This window comes from Peromyscus californicus, unplaced genomic scaffold (assembly GCF_007827085.1).
Source record: "Peromyscus californicus insignis strain IS unplaced genomic scaffold, ASM782708v3 Scaffold_12__1_contigs__length_115047231, whole genome shotgun sequence".
In the NCBI taxonomy this organism is placed as follows: domain Eukaryota; kingdom Metazoa; phylum Chordata; class Mammalia; order Rodentia; family Cricetidae; genus Peromyscus; species Peromyscus californicus.
In genome coordinates this window covers 73,156,541-73,183,543 of record NW_026294413.1, presented here as the reverse complement: position 1 = coordinate 73,183,543, position 27,003 = coordinate 73,156,541, and the positions used below count along the sequence as shown (strand labels likewise).

The 27,003-nt window shown below is 37.0% G+C and overlaps 1 protein-coding gene across 1 annotated transcript; it reads right to left on the bottom strand.

The window, feature by feature from the left end:
* Positions 1-21,156: 21,156 nt before the first annotated feature.
* On the bottom strand, positions 21,157-22,137 carry LOC128108005 (olfactory receptor 4K15). The gene has a single exon (XM_052734331.1). The coding sequence runs from the start codon at positions 22,129-22,131 to the stop codon at positions 21,157-21,159; it is 975 nt and encodes a 324-aa protein (XP_052590291.1). The 5' UTR covers positions 22,132-22,137.
* Positions 22,138-27,003: the final 4,866 nt, after the last annotated feature.

The following is a 27,003-nucleotide window of genomic DNA, read 5'->3' as shown; positions in this document are numbered from 1 at the left end:
GGACAAATAGCCAAATGAATGGAAACACATGAACTATGAACCAATGGCTGAGGGGTCCCCACTGGATCAGGCCCTCTGAATGGGTGAGACAGTTAATTGGCTTGATCTGTTTGGGAGGCATCCAGGCAGTGGGACCAGATCTTGTGCTCATTGCATGAGTTGGCTGTTTGAAACCTGGGGCCTATGCAGGATTGTTTGGCTCGGCCTGGGAGGAGGGGACTAGACCTACCTGGACTGAGTCTACCAGGTTGACCTCAGTCTGTGGGGAAGGCTTTGCCCTGGAGGAGATGGGAATGGGGGGGGGGGTTGGGGGGAAGGTGAGGGGGACGGGAGGGGGGAGAACAAGGGAATCCGTGGCTGATATGTAGAACTGAATTGTATTGCAAAATAAATTAAAAAAAAAATTCTGAAACACACACACACAAAAAAAATGTCCGTAATGAGCTGACATATACTGAGTAGCACAGAACAAGTGATTCTATGCTGGCATGACTTCTATGGAACTTTGGTACTGGCTAATCAGTCACGGTATTTTTAAATAAAATAAGAAGCCTACTGAACATTTGGTTGATCTGTATAAGCAAAAAAAATTTCAAAAAATAATAAAAGGAAGACTACAGTGGATCATGGTACCAGGGAATCTGGACCCATGAACTAATTTCCATACTTGAACCAGTTTTCAGACTCAGATAGCCTTGAGTGGAGTAATGGACAGATTTCCCTGAGGAAGGGCCTTGTTAAAATAGCTGAGTTTTATTGTTAGCCCTTCTCCAATCCTTCCTTCAAGAGACCTAAAGCATTTTAAAAGGGTAATTGTTGAGATCCAGGCAGATCCAAGGGTTTCTCTGAGGCTCTGGTGCATGGAGAAGAGACATAATTCCTTGACTAGAATGAGGGACATGTTTAACAGAGCCAGTAAAAACCTGGATCCAGAGCCTTGGTAGGAACTTGTGTCTTCTTCCTGAGAACTCAACTCTTCTTGTCCTAAGGTGCTGTGATTATCAGTCCTAAGGCCACTGTGTACTTGGTCTTTGATGTAATTGTAATATTCTGTGTTCACCTTGTACGACATTGTTTGATGGGTTTTCTGCTGACTTTGTACCATTTCTCCCCTAAAAATTGTATATAAGATGTTGTACAACTTATTAAACTTGCTTGGCATAACTTAACAGTGTGTGCAAGACTTCCTGATTCCAGCTTTCTTACCTTCTTTATCTTTTCTTCCCTGGTCCTCTTCCTTAGAACCGTGCCACCAAAGACCAACTTGTTTGTCCAAGTCAGTAACTATATACTGAACGGAAAGAAATAATGAGACTTTCCGGGCTCTGTTCAATCACGGTTCTCAACCAGGGGTTCATGACCCCTTTGAGGAGGTTGAATAACCCTTTCACAGGGGTTGCATATCAAATATCATGCATACTATTCATAATAGTACAAAATTACATTTATGAAGTAGCAATAAAAAATAATTTTATGGTTGGAGGTCAAAACAGCATGAGGAACTGTGTTAAAAGGTCTTAGCATTAGGAAGGTTCTGATTTGAATTGACTGATTTTTAATTGACACTGATTACCATAGACTGAAAGAAGAATTGTGGTCCCCCAGTAGAAGTAGGGGCTTATGGAGGTGAGGTGATTAATGGAGATTTGACTAAAGTCCAACTCATATTAGGTTCAGGGTTCACAACTCATCCTGTGGTTTTTTTCCCCAGTTACAGAATGTATATTTGGGATAGATATTAGAAGTTGACAGAATTCACACATTGGTTCCTTGATGTTTGGAATAGAAACTATTATGGTTGGGAATGCAAATTGCAAGCCATTGGCATTACCTTTACCAGGGGAAATAGTAAGCTAAAAATCAATATTTTACATCTGTAGGAATTGCAGAAATTAGTGTCACTCTCAAAGACTTGAAAGAGACAGGGTTGTCAGTTCACACTCACTTGAATTTTCCTATTCGGTCTATGCAGAATACAGATAGTTCATGGAGGGACCATCCCAAAATCAACTGTGACTTTGATTGCATCTGCTGTACCAAATGTGGTGTCCTTACTTGAGCAGATTAACACTTCTCCTGGGACATGGTATGCAGGACCCTTTTCTTAATACCTTGTCCATGAGGACCACCAGAAGCAATTTGCTTCCAGGTGGCAAGGCCAGCAGTATACAGTCACAGCTTCATCCCTGTGTCATCACTTAGTTCAGTGCAGTTTTGATCATCTGTGTCTTCCACAAAATCACACTGGTCCTCTACATTGATGATATTGTGCTGATTGAACCAAGTGAATAGGAGATAGCAACTACTTTAGACTTGATAACACATATGAACATTAGAGGATAGGAAATAAATCCAAACAAAATTTAAGGGCCTTATAACTTAGAGAAATTTCAGGAGTCCAATGTTTGGGGACATTCAGAGATATTCCTTCCAAAGTGAAGAATACATTTTATGCACCTGGCCTCTTCCCACTACTAAGAAAGAAGCACAACATTTAATGGGTCTATTTGGATCCTAGAGACAGCATGTGCCTCATTTTGATAAATACTCTAGCATGTACCAAATGGTTTGGAAAACTGATGGCTGTGAGAGGGACCTGGAAAAGGAGAAGGCTCTTCAACAGGTCTAGGCCACTGTGGCTCCAACTCCAGTTCAGGAGATCTGATATCCTCTTCTGGCTTCCATTGTCCCTAGATTTACACATGATCTACATATATACATGCAGGAAAAAATTTATATACATCAAATAAAATAAATAAAACTTATTGAAAATTAAAACAAATTATGGGGACTTTTGAAGTTGGACTGAATACATTTTACGATATTATGTCCATGAGAGTATAGCATCTGGGGAATGAACTATATTTTGAAAGAGAAATGCCCTGCATAGGTGCCACTGTTACACGATCTTTAGGAGTTGTAGGTGAATTGAAGGAAGTACATGTGATTTGAGGGCTGATAGATTCACCTCATTTCCAGTTTTTTCTTTCTGCTTCCTTCATGTAGATAGAAATGTGACCTTTCAGCTTCCTGCTTTGATTATCATGTCTGTTCCTTGCCACTTACTTCTCCATTATGATGGACTCTTACTCCTCTGTATTTGTTAGCAAAAATCAAAGGCAAAATAAGCCCAACCTCCTCTATAAGTGCTTTTGGTCATGGTATTTATCAGTATTTATCACAACAATAGAACAATTACTAATGCATTTTATATACCCATTCTGTGACCACCTCTTTGTCTGATACAACATTCTATGTGAGTTACAGATAAAAACTTTTGCACTATACTAACTTAGCATGACCTTAATTTAAACAAATAAAAATTCTAAAAAGATCATCAGATAAAATCTGATTTTGCTAGATTTTCTAGCTTCATTTTAACCTACTTACTTTACTACTTACTTATGTAATTTACTTACTGTTTCTGTCAATGTGTATTAAAAATGCCTTGATTTGTGAATCTATTCTGTTGATATAAAATATTGAGCAAACAATTACTATGTTGGGGTAACCTACTCCGTGTTCCCAGAACATGGGATGAGAGAATCGTGGGTTTTGCACTGATGAACAGAATCGAAAAAAGTTTTTAATAGATTATAAGAATTATTAATTGTTTATCAATTAAGACACAAAGTTAAATTATAAGCCTGCCTCTTTAAGATGCTTATCAGAAGATCCAGAGCCCAGGCTCATGAAGCAGCTATGTTCACAAGCCTGATTTCTGATGAGTCCTCCTCCTCTCTCTCATCCTTCCTTCTGTCCACTACCATCTCCACACACACAGAACTGTGCTCATGTGTAGATTTGTTTGATCAAAGCCAAATCAAACAGCTAGTGTACCAGTGTACTTTATGTGGCCTACCTCTGCTCACACAGCTCCTGTCCTAGCCCAATATATTGCAGGCCAGAATCTCACAATGGACTCACAACCAAAGAAAGAAATAATCATGCCCAGGTTACATCTCAAAAGTAAAACCAATATAAATGGCCAAGATAGCATGTCTCTTATCAAGCCGACTAGTCATATAGACACATTCTCTAGTGAGACTTATTTAACTGAACTCTAGGACAGCATTTAAAAGAACAATGACAAACTTTACCAAAAACTTAAGCAGTTTAGAAAAAACATAAACAAGCATCTTATTGAACTTACTTCAAAGATTAAGAATAAATTACTCAGTGATGTCGAACAAAATAAAGTGTATGGATGAATGAAACATCAAAGATGATTCATGATTTGAAATCAGAATTCAATAAAGAGGTGGAAATGTTGAAGAGAACTCAACTTGAAATGAAGATAGAATATAACTCAACAAGAAAAACCAAGGGTAAGGTTTATAAGATGAATGGATCAAGTAGTAGGGAGAATAAAAAGATCCATGACTAGGCCCTGGGTGGATCTCTGGGAGTCCAATTAGCGAGAATGAGGAGGGTTTATATGAGCGAGAATTGTTGAGACCAAGGTTGGATAAAGCACAGGGACAAATAGCCAAATGAATGGAAACACATGAACTATGAACCAATGGCTGAGGGGTCCACACTGGATCAGGCCCTCCGAATGGGTGAGACAGTTGATTGGCTTGATCTGTTTGGGAGGCATCCAGGCAGTGGGACCAGATCTTGTGCTCATTGCATGAGTTGGCTGTTTGAAACCTGGGGCCTATGCAGGATTGTTTGGCTTGGCCTGGGAGGAGGGGACTAGACCTACCTGGACTGAGTCTACCAGGTTGACCTCAGTCTGTGGGGAAGGCTTTGCCCTGGAGGAGATGGGAATGGGGGGGGGGGCGTTGGGGGGAAGGTGAGGGGGACGGGAGGGGGGGAGAACAAGGGAATCCGTGACCGATACGTAGAACTGAATTGTATTGCAAAATAAATTAAAATAAATTAAAAAAAAAAAAGATGCAGCTATGAAGTAGAGGAATTATACTACACAAGTAGAGAATATGAAAAGATCATATAAAGTACAGGAAAGGAAAGCACAAGAAATGTGGGACACCATGAAAAGGTCAAACCTTTGAACTATAGTCATAGGTGAAGGGGGAGAATCCCAGATCAGTGATTTAGATCATATCTTCAATGAAATTAAAGTATAAAACTTCATCAAACTAAGGAAAGCCTTGTAAATCACAGAGAACACCAAATAGACAATACCAGAAAATAAATTCCTCATGGAATATCACAGTTAAAACAACACTTAATATCCAAAATAAAGAATGGGTATTGAAAGCAGCAAAAGAAAAATACACAAGTCACATATAAAGAAAAACACATCATAATAACAGCTGATTCTAGATAGAAACTTTGAAAGTCAGAGGAGCTACAGCAATGCATGCCAATTTTAAACAAGCATGACTACCAACATACACTACTGTACTAGTCAAACTACCTCCCAAAGATGTAGGGAAAAAAAACCTTCCTGATTCAAACTAGCTAAAGTAGTTCATATCAGGAAGAACAACTCTAAACAAAAAATGGAAAGGATTATTTAAGACTGAAGAGAACAGTAAACATAGCCAGAAGTAAGTAGAAAGAAAAAACAAATGTATTTATAATTACTGAACAAATTACTATCAGGAAACTCCTATAGATGATAAATACTTTTAGTGAAATGGCTGGGTACAAAATTAACTAAAAAAAAATCAGTAGTCCTCCTATATACAAATGATAAACAGACTGAGAAAGAAATCAGTGAAGCAACATCCTTAACAATAGCCACAATTAATATAAAATATCTTGATGTAACTCTAACCAAGCAAGTGAAATACCTGTATGAGAAAGAACTTCAAGTCTTTGAAGAAAGAAATTGGAAAAAATATTAGAATATGGAAAGATCTTCCATGCTTATGTATTGGTAAGATTCACATAATAAAAAAAAATAGTCATCTTACCAAAGCAATCTACAGATTCAACAAAATACCTATTAAAATTCCAACATAATAGTTTACAAAACTTGAAAGAACACTCAACTTCACATGAAAAAAATAAATACCCAGTATAGCTAAAATAGCCCTGTATAATAAAAGAACTTCCTGAAGTATCAGCATTCCTAAATTCAAGCTCTACTACAGAGATATGGTAAGAAAAACTGCATGATATTGTCATAAAAACAGACAAGTGGATCAATAGAATCAAATTGAAGAGCCAGAAGTAAATCCACATACCTACAGACACCTGAAATCATACAATGGAAGAAAGAAAGCATCTTCAACAAATGGTGCTGTTAAAACTGGATGTCTGAATATAGAAGAATGCAAATAGATCCATATCTATCTCCCTACACAAAACTCAAGCACAAGTGGATCAAAGACTAACATAAATCCAGATACACTGAACCTGTGAAAGAGAAAGTGGGAAACAGCCTTGAACACATTGGCACAGGAAACAACTTCCTGAGTAGAACACCACTAGCATAGACACTAATTGATTATGAATGGGACCTCATGAAACTGAAAAGCTTCTGTAAGGCAAAGGACACCATCAATAGGACAAAACAGCAGCCTACAGAATGGAAAAAGATCTTCACCTACCATACATTGGACAGAGGACTGATTTCCAAAATATATAAGGAAACAAGACTTCAAGACTCAAAAAACTGGACTTCAAAATACCAAATAATCTAATTAAAGAATGGGGTACAGAGCTAAACAGAGAATTCTCAGCAGAAGAATCTAAAATGGCTGAGGAACATTTGAAAAATGTTCTACAACCTTAAACATCAAGGAAATGAAAATCAAAATGATGTTGAGATTCTATCTTAAAGCTGTCAGAATGACTAAGATAAAAAACACAATTGACAGCTCACACTAGAGCAAGGAATGCAATGGAGCATGGGAATGTAAACCTGTATAGACACTTTGAAAATCAATGTGGTGGTTTCTCAGAAAAGTGGGAATCAAGCCAAGCTAAGGCTGGGCATTTATAATTAATAATAAGTCTCCATGTGTGATTTATTTGGGAACTGAGTGGCATGCCCCCCCCCCATAAAAATGTAAAGAGTAAAAGAGTAAAAAAACAACCAACATTGCAGCCGGGCGGTGGTGGCACACGCCTTTAATCCCAGCACTTGGGAGGCAGAGGCAGGAGGATTTCTGTGAGTTCGAGGCCAGCCTGGTCTCCAAAGTGAGTTCCAGGAAAGACGCAAAGCTACACAGAGAAACCCTGTCTCAAAAAAACCCCCAAAAAAACCAACCAAACAAACCAAGAGATATGTCCAGTGATCATCAAAAAGTTAAATATAGATGAAATTACATTAATATTGTTTGTTTTTCTTTTTCTCTTAATTTTAAACTAATTCTAATCTGTTGTATTTCAGAATATGCAATAAATTATCTTATATATTTTTGCATTATTTATTTTATATATTATATATATATTAACTGTATATATGGCCAATTCATGTTTTTGCATTCCTCTCTAAATGCATGCAATGTACAATAATATTAATATCCTCTATATTTGTGCAAGTAGCTTTTGCTCAAATAGGTATAGAAATTTGGATTTTGGGGAACTTTGGTTGATATATAATGTTGTGCTTAGAATCTTAAATTTTACTATACTAAAAATGTTTTCCTAAAAGAGTAATAACATTTAAAAATTTTTAGGCAGAGCCAGGAGGATCTCTGTGAGTTCGAGGCCAGCCTGGGCTACCAAGTGAGTTCCAGGAAAGGCGCAAAGCTACACAGAGAAACCCTGTCTCGAAAAACAAAACAAAACAAAACAAAATTTTAAATACTCATTTTTATTTTTATCCACACATACATGAATGTCAGCTATGTATGTGCAACACTGAATTCCCAGGAGCTGGAGGTAGTTGGGAGCCACCAGGTATCAGTGATGGGAATTGAACTCATGTCCTCTGGAAGAGCAGTCAGTTCTCTTAACCCCTGAAGCACCTCTCCAGCTCCATAACAGATTTATTTTTATTTTGTATTTTATCATTTATTTATTTTTAGTGTTTAGTTTTGTTGTTTGTTTTTGTTTTTTGTTTTTTGGTTTTTTTTGAGATAGGCTCTCACAATATAGCCCAGGCTAGTATGAAACTTACAGAGATTTACCTCTCTCTGCTTCCCAAGTGCTAGAATTAAAGGCCTGTGACACCATGCTTGGGATTTAATTTAAATTTTTTCCTTGGTGTTCTTTATTACTTCTCTTTAACAAATTTTGAATATGAGACTTCTCTTCATGCCCCAGTAGGATGGCTGAGAAAAGCTGTACATTGTTATTTACTTCATTTCATTCATTATTTCTGAGGTGGCTATGGTTTCCCAGGGTTCTTGGCCATGTGTGTGGAGTCAATTATTCATGTAGTTTGCCTCATCCTTCACTCCTGTGCCTGTGCACAAAGATATATAGGGTATTAAAATATTTTGCATATGAATTCTCTGTTATTTACATGTAAATGGCTTCTCTCAATCTATTTGACTTTTAAATTTATGTTTTCTTAGAGGACAATTTAAAATAGGAAGCAATAAACTGTACTAATATTTTTTAAAAAAGAAAAAAGTGGGAATCAATCCACTTCAAGACCCAGCTATACCACTTCTGGGCATATACCAAGGACGCTCCATCCTATCACAAGGATACTTGTTCAATTATGTTCATAATAGGCAGAACCTAGAAACAACCTAGCTGTCCTTCAACTCAAGAATAGATAAAGAAAATGTGGTATGTTTACACAATGAAGTATTGCTCAGATGTTACAGTGACATCATGAAATTTGCAAGCAAATGGATAGAAATTGAAAAAAAATCATCCTGAATGAGGTAACCCAGACCTAGAAAGACAAACATGATATGTATTCACTTATAAGTGGATATTAGCTATAAAGGATAACCATGCTACAATCCATAGACCCACAGAAGCTATGTAACAAGGAGGGCTAAAGGGAAGACACTGGGATCTCCCTAGGAAAAACAGAAGAGATTTTGTGGGTGGACTGCGGGCAGGTAGGAATGAGAACATGAGGGATTAGGTTCAGGGAGTATGGAGCTGGAGAATACTGAAAGAGAGGATTGGAAGTGGAGGTGCAGCATTTCAGGGTCAGGTAGAAACCTGGTGCAAGGAAAACTCCCAATAATCTACAAGGATGATCCCAGCTAAGATTCCTAGTAACAGGAGGTACTGGTCATCTCCTGAACAGAAACAGAAGGGTAATGGCTAGGGGAGTAGAGGGGAGGCTGGAGAGTAGGAGAATGGGAGGAGAGAAAGGAGGGGAAACTGTGGTCAGGGTGTAAAATACATAAATAAAAAACAGAAACAAGGAAAATAATACAAAAAAATCTAAGAATTTTGAAAAGATAAATAAGATTGACTGACACTTGGCACAACAGAACAACTAACGAGAGAAACAGAGAATAAGCCCTAATTAGCAGAATCAGAAATGAACAGGAATAATTAAAGCACCATCAAAGGAATTGTAAGTATAGTAAGGTAATATTTTCAAAATTCTACTCCATTAATTTGAAAAAAATTTAAAAATGGACCATTTTCCAGATTTGTCCAGGCTGTCAAAGTTAAATGAAGAAAAGAACAACAACCTGAACAACCCCATTTAAAAAAAGGAGGCCTTCCAGCTGAAAAAAGCCCAAGGACTAGGTGAGGTCATAGATTACTACCAGATTTTACAAAAGATATATAGCCAATAGATTTTTAATTATTAAAAAGGAGAGAAGAAAAATATAAATATAAATAAACTAAAAGACCATGACTAAACTTCTTCCATGAAGCCAGTATACTCTAATACCAAAGCTAGGTAAAGAAACAACAAAAAACAAAACTGTAGGACAATATCCCTGATGGAAATAGATTCAAAAACTCCTGACAAAATATTATTAATTGTAGACAAGACATATATCAGAAAGATTTTCCATTGTGACCAAGTTGGCTTTATGCCAGATTTTCAGGGATGGTTCTATATATTCAATTCAATAGCTTTAAAAAAATCATATAATTTGGCTTAAAGACAAAAATCACATCATCATTTCAATAGATGCAAAAAGCCTTTGATAAAATTCACCAACTTCAGCTACATTTATTGACACTGTATTCACTATAGCTAGGAATTGGAAACAACTTAGTTGTCATTTAACTGACAAATGAATAATAAAAAAATGGTACATATATGGGTACATACTATGGAATACTTTTCAGATATAAAAATAAAATTATGAAATTTGTAGGTAAGTAGATTGAACTACAAAGGATCTTGAGTGTGGTAACCCAGACCCAGAAAGACAAATGTCACATGTTCACTCTCATTTTCTGTTCCTAACTCCAAGGCTTCTGATGTGAGTGTATAACGTGAAGTAGCTGTAGAAACCAGGGAAGTAAAAAGAGACCATGGGAAGGGGAGCAACAGAGGGGCCGATCAGAATACAAGTGATTTGAAAGGGAAAGTGGGGTAAACTCTAATTAAAAGGGGGAAAATAAAGTAACAGTAAGAATGTCTGAATATGCATATGGAATCATTTTATTACTATCTACCTAAAATTACATATAATACATATAAGGCTATATATACATATGCATACATATAGATAGGTTAAATGAAATCTTTCAATCAGGGCCAACAATGCTTCCCCCAAGATCCATAGAGGATTTAACAAAAATTGCAACACCAGCCACAAGAAACCCTCTTTTGATTTGTTGGTCTGGGTTTCTGGGTTGTCCATGGTGTACTCCAAACATTACAGACTATTGCTATTGCCTTTGGCTGCCCCCACAAAAGGTGTAATGTAAGTCCCTATTGCTGAAGACATCATGCATTTCAGATGCAAGGCCCAGAGACTCCTGAGCTGGTCCTGGCCTGAAAGCCTCCATACTGAGAACTAGCTTTCATGGTACCAGAAGATGGTATCCAAGTGTCCACAGGATGGAAGCATCTAACAGTCCTAACCCAGTTGTGAGACCAGTGATCCACAACAAGTATCAGCATGGTATTGTAACCCCAAGGGTGCAGTAGTGGTATACATACTTTGGTGGTAACCAACAACTCTCTAACTGAAATATTTGCTGCTGATGGATTGGGTAGAAAAACAGTCATTGTCTTCGCTTGTGTATCCAATGATGAGCCACCAGGTGCCATCGGACTGTTTCAAAATCAGAGTCATACTCATAGCTTTGGTTAAATTCAGGAGATGATAAAACAAAACAAGAACACATGAATATAGGGAAGGTACCAATAGGGAGGAAGGAGGTTAGTAGGTCTGTGAGGAAGAAAGATGGGAACATGGAAGGAGGGAGAGAGCAGAATGTACTATATACATATATACAATCATGAAAAAACAAATTTAGTCAAAAATTTAAAAGACTACTAATAAAAATAAAAAAGGGTGGTCAAATTATTCAGTCCTCAAATACTCTTACTACCAAGACTGACAACATGAGTTCAATACCCAGGAATCACCTGGTAGAAGTAGAGAACTGACTTCTTTAAATTGTTCTTTGATTTCCTTAAATGGACCATGGCACCTGCACACACACACACACAAACAAGATGTAATCAAACATCAACGAGAAAAAAAGAAATTATCTTTATCTATGTCAATTGGAATGTAAATTAATGATCTCTAATAGAAATGTTTTACGATATCAATTTAATTTTGTTTTGTCTTTTACTTTTATATTGTGGTAAAATATACTAACATAAAATTTACTCTTTAATCCATTTTTCTTTTAAAACATTACATTAAAATTTAACAATTTCAGAGTTGTTTTGATTTGCATTTCCCTGATGATTAGGGATGATGAGCAATTCCTTAAATGTCTTTCGGCCATTTGAGTTTCCTCTGTTGAGAATTCTCTGTTTAGTTCTATAGCCCATTTCTTAATTGGACTGTTGGGCATTTTGATGTCTAATTTCTTGAGTTCCTTATATATTCTGGATATCAGTCCTCTGTCAGATGTGGGGTTGGTGAAGATCTTTTCCCATTCTGTAGGCTGTCGCTTTGCCTTGTTGACCGTATCCTTTGCTCTACAAAAGCTTCTCAGTTTCAAAAGGTCCCATTGATTGATTGTTTCTCTCAGAGTCTGTGCTACTGGTGTTCTATTTAGGAAGTAGTCTCCAATGCCAATGCGTTCAAGACTACTTCCTACTTTCTCTTCTAGCAGGTTCAGAGTAGCTGGATTTATGTTGAGGTCCTTGATCCACTTGGACTTAAGTTTTGTGCACGGTGATAGATATGGATCTATTTGCAGCCTTCTACATGTTGATATCCAGTTTTGCCAGCACCATTTGTTGAAGATGCTTTCTTTTTTCCATTGTGCACTTTTGGCTTCTTTGTCAAAAATTATATGTTCATAGGTGTGCGGATTAATGTCAGGGTCTTCAATTCGATTCCATTGGTCCACATGTCGGTTTCTATGCCAGTACCAAGCTGTTTTTATTACTGTAGCTCTATAGTAGAGCTTGAAGTCAGGGATCGTGATGCCTCCAGAAGTTGTGTTATTGTACAGGATTCCTTTGGCTATCCTGGGTTTTTTGTTTTTCCATATGAACTTGAGTATTATTCTGAATGGCTAAGATCAAAAACACTGAAGACACCTTATGCTGGAGAGGATGTGGAGCTAGGGGAACTCTCCTCCACTGCTGGTGGGAATGCAAGCTTGTACAACCACTTTGGAAATCAATATGGCGCTTTCTTAGAAAATTGGGAATCAATCTCCCCCAAGATCCAGCTATACCACTCTTGGGCATATACCCAAGAAATGCTCAACCACACCATAAGAGCACTTGTTCAGCTATGTTCATATCAGCATTGTTTGTAATAGCCAGAACATGGAAACAACCCAGATGCCCTTCAACTGAAGAATGGATAAACAAAATGTGGTACATATACACAATGGAATACTACTCAGCAGAAAAAAACAATGGCATCATGAGGTTTGCAGACAAATGGATGGATCTAGAAAAAATCATCCTGAGTGAGGTAACCCAGACTCAGAAAGACAAACATGGTATGTACTCACTCATAGCAGGATACTAGACATGAAACAAGGATGAATTGTCTGCTACTCACATCACCAGGGAGGCTACCTGGAAAACAGGACCCCAAGAAAGACACAGGGATCGCCCAATGACAGAGAAATGGAATGAGATCTACATGAACAGCCTGGACATGAGTGTGGGTAATGAAAGGCGAGGGTCGAGGGAAAGAGAGCTTGGGGGAGCGGGAGATCCCAGCTGGATCAACAACAGAGAGGGAGAACAAGGAATAGGAGACCATGGTAAATGAAGACCACATGAGAACAGGAAGAAGCAAAGTGCTAGAGAGGCCCACAGAAATCCACAAAGATACCCACACAACAGACTGCCGGCAATGGTCGAGAGACAGCCCGAACTGACCTACTCTGGTGATGGGATGGCCAAACACCCTAATTGTTGTGCTAGAAACCTCATCCAACTACTGAGGGATCTGGATGCAGAGATCCATGACTAGGCCCTGGGTGGATCTCTGGGAGTCCAATTAACGAGAATGAGGAGGGTTTATATGAGTGAGAATTGTTGAGACCAAGGTTGGATAAAGCACAGGGACAAATAGCCAAATGAATGGAAACACATGAACTATGAACCAATGGCTGAGGGGTCCACACTGGATCAGGCCCTCCGAATGGGTGAGACAGTTGATTGGCTTGATCTGTTTGGGAGGCATCCAGGCAGTGGGACCAGATCTTGTGCTCATTGCATGAGTTGGCTGTTTGAAACCTGGGGCCTATGCAGGATTGTTTGGCTCGGCCTGGGAGGAGGGGACTAGACCTACCTGGACTGAGTCTACCAGGTTGACCTCAGTCTGTGGGGAAGGCTTTGCCCTGGAGGAGATGGGAATGGGGGGGGGGGCGTTGGGGGGAAGGTGAGGGGGATGGGAGGGGGGAGAACAAGGGAATCCGTGACCGATATGTAGAACTGAATTGTATTGCAAAATAAATTAAAATAAATTAAAAAAAAAATTTAACAATTTAAAAATAACATATAAGTAATCACTCAGATTTCATGAACTAAACAAATCCTTGTATCTATAGTCTGGACCAAGAACTGGAGAGTCCAAAACTCCCAAAAAGAAAGGAAAATGCTGGAAAGTAAAGAACATTTCTTTGAAATCAAGTCACATGAGCAATTACAATGGAGAGGAAAGAAGATTCTCCTAGGTGAGTTTTTACATGCTTCATAATGCACCTGTTCCAAGAATTGATTTGAGACACTTCTATAGCAATAAGGAGCAGAAGATATTCATTAAGATCCAACAAACATTTAATGACAACAAACTATTTGCATAATGTGCTTCATATTCAAATCCCCTTTAAAATGTCTATGCTGTATGGAAGAAATTCCATCATTGAATATCAAACAATGAAATTGCACATAAAATTTTTGAGTGTATGTACAATCTCAAGCTTGGAAGTGTATCAGATAATTTATACCCCCAAAATACATCTTTCTGTTTACAGAGCAATCAACAAAACATTTTAATCAGTTTACAGGCTAAAAAAGTGAAAATTCTGGGTTTTTTTTCTTTTTTTAATTTCAACATTTAAAGCATGTAATGGAATTTAGATAAATGATATGTGTTCTACAATATTGGAACTAAAGAAGAGCAGTATAAAGTGTAGCATTTTTGTGTTCAGACAAGATTATTCTGTGAGATTCTGGACTAATACAAGCTATAATTGACCTTGGTCAGCAAGGTGACCTAACCAAATTCTTCTCAGAGCATCTATCTGATTTCTGTTTAGGAAAGGGCAGGTCTCCCATGAGTATCAACAAAACATGGCATATCAAGCTGCAGTAAGACTAAGCACCTTCCCATATATTAAGGCTGGGCAAGGTGACTTAGTATAAGGATTAGGGTCCCAGAAGCCAGTAAAAGAGTCAGAGAGAGCCCCTGTTCCCACTGTTAGGAATCCCACAAGAGGACTAAGCTGCACAACTGTAGCATCTATGCAGAGTGCCTAGGTCAGTCTCATGCAGGCTCCCTGGTTGTCAGTTCAGTCTCTGCAAGCCCCTGTAAGCCCAGGCTAGTTGATTCTGTGAGTTTTCTTGTGCTGTCCTTAACCTCTCTGGCTCCTACAATCCTTTTTTCCCCCTCTCCTTTTTAGCATGTATTGAGTGAAAATACAGGCACTTAATTTAACTATGGGTACTACATCTTAACACTCCAGAATCAAAATTTTCTAATGTAATAGTTATAGGCCAAATACATAAAATAAGTGATCATGCATTGTGAGATTGGAAAGTAAGTATATAAATGACAGAATGTGAGAGATATGCTTCCATTGTGCAAAAGGAAAATTACAGATATGAAAACAAGTATAGAATAAGCTTAGTACTACTGGGTTAGAGGCAGAGGCATCAGGATCAATTCTTGTAGAACTTCATACAAATGCAAATGAAAAGATAGAGAATAATGAACGACTTATGGACACAGTTTACAAAGCCAAACATGAAATAGTGAAAACAGGTCCTTCACTCACAATATACACACATATATATATATATGTGTGTGTGTGTGTGTGTGTGTGTGTGTGTGTGCTAGAAATGTGCAATAATGGTATTTACATGGTGGGAGTAACCAATAACCATCTAATTGGATTTAAGTTATACCTTATGGGGAATTCATATTTGGCACTGTAAACCTAGCCCACTGCCTGTGGTTGGTGAGACTATGGACCCTTCAGAGAACTCAGTGTTGCCACTTCACTACACCAATATAATGTCTACCTGTATTCTTCATACTTATCCTCATACTTAAAGATCAGTGTAGCTCTCATCCCTCATTGAAGAATCTTTTCTTTTCAGCAAGACTCTTTCAGAAAGTTACAAGTGATCAAAATACAGACAACAGCTGACTGTGGGCTGCTCAGCCCTGGCTGATAAATCTACAGCACTACTCGAACACCTGAACCTCAGAAACCATTATGGAAGAGGAAATGAAAAGATTCTAAAAGTGAGAGGAGCAGAATGGGATATTTGCTGTGAGATGTGCCTCCTTTATAGGACAGGGAAAATGCACTCAGGAAATCAGCTTAACAATATAGCTACCTAAATATTACCTAAAAATGACAATACGAATTGACATGCCAAAATGGATGGGTAAATTCTCATAAGGCTTCACCCATAGAAGAAGAACTGCAGGCAATAAATGGCTTCTGAAAGAAAAACATTAAATCTATTTCCAGGGATGAGGCTCCTGATACATCATCACCCATTCCAAGAGGTTAACTCAAAACACAAATTAGCAAAAACAAATGATTTTAGCAATTTGTATCTACATATATATATATATATATATATATATATATATATATAATGTAACAATTTTAAGTAAAGAACAAGAGACTATTAATTTGAAAATGAGTAAAAGGTACATGGTGGAAATTAGATGGAGGAAGAGGAAGAAAAAATGATGTTAATACAGTACTCATATGAATTTCAAGAAAATAAATTTAAAAAGTTAAAATAAGACTCCATGTCTTCTAGACATGACAAGACTGTTGAAGTCATAAACTCATAGCAGCTGTGGTTACTACTACAAGATCTGAACAAGATCAAGCAAAATCAACATTCCAGCATGGATGTGGGAGGAGCTCATGAAACTGAGTGCACAGTGATGGCTTCTCAAGAAGATCATCAATTTCCTTCAAGAGTGCATCCCCTGGTGCATTGACCATTTCCAGAGGATGGCTCCACAGCTATAAATATTATGGGAACCACAAATTGAACTTAGAAGATTATGAAAAAAGTAAGAGAACACAGAGTTGGCAGAGGGTGTAAGAGTGTAGAGTAGATATGGGGAGAGTTATAGGGAGGAGTTGTATTTCTCAACACCTTCCCAAATTTGGCTATGCCCATGTATAAAAGTAAATTTCTTTGTCTATAGAGTGTGGACTATGCAGTCAAGCAGAGATATGCTTGATGGAGTATACTGTTTAGTTGCACAGAACTATCAACTCTGCTGAAATCAAGTGAACAGTAGATTGCTATGCAGCACACTACTGACATTTGCTGACATTTTAATATCTGTCATGTGTTATGATCAGCCCACTTTGTTATTGAATCTTCAAGGTAGTGATTGACCATGTAGGTAAAGAAAAATTACAAGACAGTTGATGGAGTAAGTTAATATAACAGTGTAAATAATCAAGGCCATAATTTAAATCTATTCCCTCCTCTCAACACCCACTCTAGGTTGCCCACATCTTTCATGTAATCCTGATTGAATGCATGCTTGGGTAACTGAAAGCTTTGTCAATGAGGTACCATCAGGCTAAGACACTAAAGTTGATCATTAACTGTTTTATTTAGCGTGGAAGCACTGAAAGTCACTCTAGTGAATCTGCCAAATTTTAGCTGTATTCTTTCTCATCTAATTGGGATTTTCTTCTTTCAACCTAATTATATGTACTAGTCATTCAGTCATTCATTTATTCATTCATTTAATAACTTTCTCTTCATATCCTTTATCCTGATTATTCAAATACTACCAAAAAGTAGTTAACCTTATTCCTAAAAATTCTTAGCAATGATTAACTCATCCCTTGCCCACTAGTCAAAGATTTGGGTTCCCCAAAATCATACAATATACACTAAAGGACGTGTTATTCTCAGAGCCAAAATACTCCAGTACAGAAAAATCTGGAATTACAGTGAGAGAAAAAAAAAAGAATATTCACAAGTGTATCCCAAAGAATGATAGGTAGGGAAGCCAAGTTAATTTTTTTATTTTTTGGAACTGTGGATTTTAGTTATTGACAACATAGTATCATATGTTAAATTTTAGATCAATGCATCTATCACTTCTTGGGTTTCTCATTCGTAAAAGAGTATAATTGCAATGTTGGCTTCTTTGGGGCTTTATTAAGGCATATGGCTATTTAGTGGTACTGTCAATACAAGAAAAAAATTCATAGTCTTATTCCTGATGTTATATTATCACTGTAAGTCATGGTATGGCATCATACTTGTCATGTGTGCCCTGACAAAGGCAATCTTTGTGTAATGCAATTTCTGTAAGTAAACTAAGTCAAATGGTGATCCAAGTACTACATATGTGAAAAGAAATGGAAAGTTCATGATGAGAGTAGAAATCAAATCCAACAGGAGCAGGCATTACCATATGCGGAAGAATCAATCTGATGGAAATGATTAACCAAGCTGTTTGTATTACTATAGCTCTATAGTAGAGCTTGAGGTCAGGGATGGTGATGCCTCCAGAGGTGGATTTATTGTACAGGATTGTTTTAGCTATCCTGGGTTTTTTGTTTCTCCATATGAAGTTGAGTATTGTTCTTTCCAGGTCTGTGAAGAATTGTGTTGGGATTTTGATGGGGATTGCATTGAATCTGTAGATTGTTTTTGGTAAGATTGCCATTTTTAATACGTTAAACCTACCTTTCCATGAGCATGGGAGATCTTTCCATTTTCTGATATCTTCTTCAATTTCTTTCTTCAGAGATTTAAAGTTCGTGTCACACAGGTCTTTCACTTGCTCAGTTAGAGTTACCCCAAGGTATTTTATGTTATTTGTGGCTATTGTAAATGATGTTGTTTCTCTGATTTCTTTCTCAGCCCGTTTATCATCTGTATATAGGAGAGTTACTGATTCATTTTAATTAATCTTGTATCCTGCCACATTACTGAAGGTGTTTATCAGCTGTAGAAGTTCCCTGATAGAATTTTTGGAGTCATTTAGATATACTATCATATTGTCTGCAAATAGCAAAAGTTTGACTTCTTCCTTTTCAATTTGCATCCCCTTGATCTCCTTTTATTGTCTTATTGCTCTAGCTAGAACTTCGAGTACTATATTGAAAGAGATACCATGATAGAAGGAGACATAATGGATAGGGATAGGGAAAAACCATGTGCTAGGGAAGTTCCCAGGAATCCACAAGGATGACCCCAGCTTAGACTACTAGCAATAGTGGAGAGGGTGCCTGAACTGGCTCATCACAGTAATCAGATTAGTGAATAGCCTAACTGTCATCATAGAGCCTTTCTTCAGTAACTGATGAAAGCAGATGCAGAGATCCACAACCAAACACCAGGCCAAACTCCAGGAGTCCAGTGGAAGAGAGAGAAGAGGGATTCTATGAGCAAGGGCATCAAGATCATAATAGGAAAACGTACAGAGACAACCAAACCAAACGAGTAGAAACTTGTGAAATTTATATCAATAACTGTGGAGCCTCTAAGGGATTGGACTAGGCCATCTGCATAAGCAAGACAGTTGTGTAGCTTGATCTGCTTAAGGGGTCCCCAGGCAGTAGGATCAGGATCCATCCCTGGTACATGAGTGGGCTTTTTGGAACCCACTACCTATGGTGGGACACCTCGCACAGCCTTGAGGCAGGGGCAGGGGGAGGAGGTTGGACCTGCCTCTACTGCTGACTCCCCATGGGAAGCCTTACCTTCTTGTAGGAAGGAATGGGGGGGCGAGTTGGTGGGGGAGGTTGGAAGGGTGGGAGTAAGGAAGAGGGGGATCTGTGATTGGTACGTAAAATGAATAAAATAATTTCTTAATAAAAAAGAAATGATTAACCACCAACAAATGGCAAGTTTTCAGATTCCAATATCTTCTGATCATAGATCAAGTAAACGGTATCAGTATCAACAAGAACAGATAAACTTAAGGCAAACTTAATGCACTCAAACACATTCACAGTCTAAACCATGGCTTCTGTCATCTTTTATCAATGTGTTTTGAGTTTGCACTTGGGGAAAAAAACAATAATACAGTTGACTGCTAATCCTGTTTTCCTTGCTTTGGTTGCCTCCTCTGTGGAAGGCAACTTATATGATAATGACGATTCAAAACAGTGCTAATATTTATGTCTGTCCTCATGACGGGTCACTCATCTTATCTGATTCTCAAAATTATTCTATTCTAATCTAGCCATACCATTTTCCTGTTATCCATGATTTTTAAATAATTTTAGCTAATTCTAGTGCCATATCCAAAGATGAATATTAAGAAAAATGTTCATTGGTGCATATACCAATAAAAAGTTCTTTCACCCATTCATTTCTGGTATCTCTGAATGAAGCTTCAAAATAGCAACAGCCTATTTGTTTTCATATATAAAGAGGTAGAAAAGTCCTTTCTGAGGATGAAAATTAAATTACTACTTTTTTTCTCGACTGGCCATGGCAATTCTTCCATGAGCTCCAAAAATGTAATGGAGACAAAGGTATTTTGTGACATATGTATATTATATGTGTTCAGAAATTCTTATCCCTACAACTTGATGGTACCTTTGGACCTGCCTATGCCAAACTAGATGTAGGAGTAAAACATATGATGATTTCTTGGATTTGTTGATGGAAACAGTAAATTCCTAAATAATGGGCAGTTTTAAAAAAATAGCCATTAGATAACCCATGGCAAGAACTATTGGTTCTTATAAAGCTCAGTAACATCTAAGGATTTATTTTCTTCAAGCAGTATTAGGGCTTTACTTACAAGATACAAGGTTCTGTCCGAGAATTGATGTTGTGCATAATCTCTTTGGCTTGTCCAAAGAATCCATTCATGTTCTTACCTATTTTAATTAATTTCCATTTACTTTGATTCCTTTGTACATAAAATCCAAGTGTTGTAGAACCTGGTACTGAATAGTAAACTCTGTGCACGGACCCAGTGAATGCAAAACATTGTGACTAACATTAAATTCTAGTAAGCACATGGAATTCACGGAAAGCTGCATTATGGCAGGAGCAAAACGAACATAGAACTAGAAAAAGCAACAAGTACTCATCACTCATCTTTTGTTTGAAAATCTGGTTTTAGAAAATGCATTTCTTCCTAAATGTACTTTATAGTTTGAATATAAACTATATTTTACAACCACACACAGCAAAAGTATTTACAATTCAATAAATGCAATAACTGCATTCATATTAAACCTTTTATTTTAAAACCATCTTAATTTTTAAAACAAGAGCAAACAACAACAAAGTACAAAAGTAGTTGGATGGACATTAAATTTCATGAAATGCATTCTGCCTATTACTCTTATCAAATTTCATGAAATGCATTCTGTCTATTACTCTTATCGTAAGCCCTCAAATATCTCCACATGTTAATTGACTAACTTTACAAATAACAGCAATTCCATTTTGGAAAAGTCCAGAGACAAAATAAGAATGCTTCCAGCCCTGCGATTTTACTTTGTTTCCATAATAAGAACATTTCTAATCAGTGCAGAAACCTGTCCAGGCTTCAGATAACGACTCCTCAGCTTTGACATTGCTGCTTTTACTTCTTTGTTTCTCAAAGTGTAGATAACTGGGTTTAATATGGGTGTAAAGATGGTGTAGAACACAGCAAGGACTTTGTCAACTGAATAACTGCTAAAGGGCCACACATAGATGAAGATGCATGGTCCAAAGAAGAGTGTGACTACAGTGATGTGAGCAGTTAGGGTGGAGCGGGCTTTGGCCATGCTAGCAGAGGAGCGATTCCTAACTGTAATGAGAATCACAGTGTAGGAGACAACCAAGAGGAGAAATGAACTCATGGAGAGAAAGCCACTATCTGCAACTATCAGTAAGCTGACAACGTAAGTGTCTATGCAAGCTAACTTGGTCACCAGTGGGAGATCACAGAAAAAACTGTCCACCTGGTTAGGACCACAAAATGGCAAGTTAACAGTGAATGCCAACTGGCTAGTTGTATGAATGAAACCCACACACCAGGAGATGATGACCAAAATAATACACACACGACGACTCATGATTGTCATATAGTGGAGAGGTTTGCATATTGCAACGTAGCGATCGTAGGCCATGGATACAAGAAGTACCATCTCACCACCAGTAAAGAGATGCACAAAGAAAATCTGAGCCAAGCAGGCATTAAAGGATATAGTTTTTCGTTCAACCAGAAAGTCAGCAAGCATTTTGGGTGTAGCAAAAGAAGCCACACATATATCTATAAAAGATAAATTTGCAAGCAGAAAGTACATGGGAGTATGAAGTCGGGAGTCTGAAGTCACTGTGAGGATAATGAGGAAGTTGCCCAGCAGGATTGCTAGGTACAGGAGTGAAAATATGAGAAATAGGAAAGGTTGGAGCTCCTTTGAACTTGACAGGCCCAACAGCACAAACTCTGTTACCCGAGAGTAATTTGTTTCATTCATTGACTTTGGAAGAATTTGTCTTCAGTTGCTGAATAGAAACAGAACAGAAATCAATCAGTTAAATAAGTTTGGCTTGCTTTCTCAATTACAGTTCATATTTCAAAGATTATACTTTTTAGTGTTTTTATCCATGGAGTGATTCAAAATTACATGAATAATGCAATAAAATGTTGTAAGAATCTAGTCATATATAGTCTGAAATCAGTCCAAGCGAATACATGGTTTTGAGGAACCTGACTGTAGTCATCCTTGAACAGAAGACAAGGATCAAAAGGACAATGAGGCCTGAGAGCACTGTGGCTGATGTGGCTGATGACAGTGTTCACCTTGAGAAAACTTACTGAAATGTACACTTCTTGTTTTGCCATTTTACAACCATGCTTTGTGTTTATGAAGTTTATAGCTGCGAAGACAGACAATTCTGGATTTGTGTAAGTTAGCTAATCTATGAAAAGGACCCTCACCCTGAGTAACTACATATTATCTCCTCCTCTCCAACTACAAATTCTGTAAAGGAAAATACAATGTCCTGGCATAAATGGAAAATACAGAACTTCATAGACTTTTTCTTCTGGTCACTCAGATCCTCACACAGATTCTCCTTACAATGAAATCAGATATATTTGTTCCTGTCAGCTAAGCCCTGGAGAATCTAACCTTTTTCATACACAGTCACACAGTCACTAGTGTTAGTAATCACAGGAATTTATTGGGACACACACACACACACACACACACACACACTGATTTGAAAATCCCCAAGAATAATTAAGTTTAGGGAGAGTGATTATGTATCATAGCAATTTATGCTGCAGGAATTTTTTTCTTCCTACATGGTTAATATGTCTTATTTTATCTGAACTTTATCCCTTTTATCTTGTTTTTACACATATAAGTGATCTATAACCCACAGACGTGTAGAGAAATGAGAAAATTAGAAAGCAATCTGCAAAAGGTCATTAGATTATCTCAATTTGAAAATCATCATGTCTAAATCAGGTCTTGAAAGATGTGTTTTTATTATTTCTAGACACTGGCAACTATAAGTATCAATGTCTTCTTAGATCAAAACTGCTTGAGTTTCACTGGGTGAGTTACACATAGGGCAATAAATGATGAATAATCTTAATTAATTTCCAGAAACAAACTCAGAGAATAACTTTTGTATTTCATGTCTCCAACTTGTCAGAACCCCACAAGGAAATAATTTGTGTTTTATCACTTATACCATCAAAACAAGCACACCAAGGTATTCAGAAATGTTTAAGAAGTAGAGTTTTAAAGTAGAGCATCCTATAGAAAAAATATATAATAGAATGTTTTATTTTTGAGAAGGTAACACAATTTTTTTCTGAACCTTCTTTTTTGTTAAGCTTTCTTTTATTTTTCAGAAGTCTCAACTCTTAGACACCTGCCACAGAGGACACTTACAGACAGGGATACAAGCGAAAACATCTTTCTGGGATTTTCATATATAACCCTTAAGGGAGAATAAGTGTGAAAGTTCCTTCTGATTCTTTCATACTTACTCTCCCTAATGGGGTATTTATGAAAATCCCAGCAAGATGTTTCCACTTGTATCTCTCTTTCCTGCCTGTAAGGGTCCTATTTGAGAGTTGGGACTTCTGAGAAATAAAACAAAGGTTTAAACAAAAAAGAAGGTTCAGGAAAAAAAATGTACCTTCTCAAAAATCAGACGTTCTATTATTGATTTATATCTGCTTCTATAAAGAGTATAGACCAGTATTGTTGATCCCTTAATAATTCAGAGAAGATAATAAAATCAATTGCCTTCTTTGGCTGGCACATTATATATTAGATGAAAAGTGTTAACATTTTATCTGAAATAAATTCTATATTGATGAAAGCCAGAAATGATATGTCAGTATCATAATTGTGTTATTGGGCATCTACAAATCACTGCCTGGGTCCTTTAACCTCTTAGGACTCATCATCCTTACATTTTAATCAGATTATCCTAAAAAAAAAAATCACCAAATTTGCCTCTCAATTGATTACTCAGGTGAGGAGTCAGTGATTTCTAAGAATTTATAACTACTGTTAAGTTATAGTGTGTTGTCATAGATTATTCTAATTTAATTTAACCTAGTAATTATTATTTGATAATTTCACATTGCTGGCATAACTCAGACTAAAATATGTTTCCAATTAGATGTGCTCATGTTTACTGATTTTGGTTCTTACAATATTTAAAGATGAACCATGCCTGAAGATTTAGAGGGGCAGAGTGACCTTCAGTTCCCTGATTTTTTAAATTTTAATCTATAAATTTTTCTGCAGTACTATTACTCAGATATTAGAACTGATAGATGAAGTGAGAAAGAATATGTAGTTTACAAGAGTCACAAAGCTTTCTGTCCCATGGATGCACCTTTCACCAACTTTTAAACATTTCTGTCCTCTTTCCAACTCAAGACAGATAGGTATATCACATTGCTGGTAGTGGACACATTTTAATACATTGTCTTTGCATACATACAAAAACAAAAACACTTCACTTGTTTGACTTTAAGTGGAAAATATGTAGCTATCCTGTAATCTACTGTAGTCATAACAATTGGAAAGATTTAGTTTCTATACATCACTATAGAGATAACATAACATTTAGTTTTCGGGGGAAAAAAAAAGGAAGAAATAAGTTGAATGTCTGTAGCCACAAGGGTTTGCTTTCTAGTGGATCAGATGAAGTTGTATGTGGGGGTTCTAAGGAGCTGGGGAGCACATGGATAGCCAAAAATCTGAAATGGGGAAAAGACAATTAAAAAGAAACTTCAGAATAAATAATATTTTACAGAATTTGCAAAAGACTTTGCCTAACTCTAGACATATGATGCTTCTGTTCACAAAAATATATTAGATGACCACAAATAACTTTCAGCATCCTCCAGAAATCAACACCTATGACATGTCACCAATATTCACATTTCTTGGTTTACATTGCACATATAATGTATATATACCTTTACTTACATGTCATAAGAATATGTCTCCTGCGTTATCTCATCTTATAGTTCCAGAAAACAGCAATCTTTTTTAAAAGCACCAAACAAGAGCAGCACAAATCCGCAGGAGCCAATATATAGGTGAGGAAGGCAGGAAACCCATGCCTTTCCCAACTCAATTTTTACCCTCAACTCTTTGGAATATTACTGTCATCAGCATAGAGATATATATAAAGCAATTACAATGATTAGAAACTAATTGTGAATTGACGTCACTGGACTGTAGTGACCAAGAGACCCACATGAGAGCTGGAATCACAGAAATTGCCTCCATTAGAGATAATTACATGAGAGAGTTGTTTACTCACTAGAACAACTCGAGGATTCAACACATGGAGCAAGAAGCAGAATTAGCAAAATGATTTGTCTTCTTATAGACCATACAGTGTGGTTGGGAAAAAATCAAGAAGTAAGTTTTTGGTTAATTTATTTTGCTTCAGGACATAAACATCAGTGAGAATGTCAACATTTGATAAGAGTTCATGTGCCTTTTCATAATACCAAGCCCAAAAATACCTTGCTGTGTTAATTCTTAGAAGCATGTATGATTATATTCTTGGTTTCTGAGGCATGGATTCTAGACCAAGGACATTATGGACTTGTCATATACAAAAATTGACCCTCTAGAACAATATTCTGCCTCATGTACTTAAATACAGTCATGGCATTAGACACACAATCAGTTTATAAAGAAGAAATATGTACAAAACCAGTCTTCTGCATTTTCCAGAAAGAAATGTGAAGATAATGCTTTTTACATGTGCATATCCATTTATATGTTTGCATCTATATGTTTCCTATTTATATTCAGATACAGAGTTTGAAGATAACTTTATATCTTTCATATTAGTGTGTGGTTTTATTATTTATTTATTTATTTTTCTAAAATACAATTGACACAATCTGAGATTCCCCAGGAACATCCTGTGAATTGATGTTTACATCCAGCTCTCACAACACAAGAACCTTGTGTCATTAATTAACATAAAGTTATTTGACATTCACGGCCTAACCCTTCAAATATGGATCCATTAAAATGCAATTAATTGCTGTGGGATGTTTTGTATATTAAATATGTTGTTCTGATTGGTTAATAAATAAAACACTGATTGGCCAGTAGCCAGGCACATACAAATAAACAAGGTATTATAAATAAACTAAATATTATAACTGTAATTCTTGCTTGATAATTGTTTTGTTATATGTAATTTTACTATGTAAAAGTTAAAACCTTCCTTTTTTTTAGGAAAAAAAAGGAAAGTGCTGTGGGATGTTCTGTATGTTAAATATGTTGATCTGATTGGTTAATAAATAAAACACTGATTGGCCAGTAGCCAGGCAGGAAGTATAGGTGGGACAAGGAGAGAGGAGAATTCTAGAAAGTGGAAGGCTGAGGCAGAGAGACGCTGCCAGCCACTGCCATGAAAAGATATTAAGATACCGGTAAGCCATGAGCCACGTGGCAATTTATAGATTAATAAATATGGGTTAATTTAAGATATAAGAACTAGATAACAAGAAGCCTGCCAAGGCCATACAGTTTGTAAACAATACAAGTCTCTATGTGTTTACTTGGTAGGGTCTGAGCAGCTGCGGGACCGGCAAGTGAGAGAGATTTGTCCTGACTGTGGGCCAGGCAGAAAAACTCTAGCTACAAATAATGCCTGCTTTTTCTCCTAGCAGTTTCACTGTTTCAGGCATCACATTTCAGTCTTTGATCAACTTGGAGTTAATTTTTCTGCAAGGTGATAATTACAGATAATATTTCACTCTTCTTCATGTGGACATCCAGCTTTCCCAGTACCATTTGTTGAACATGATGTCTGTTCTCCAGCTTATGATTTTGGAA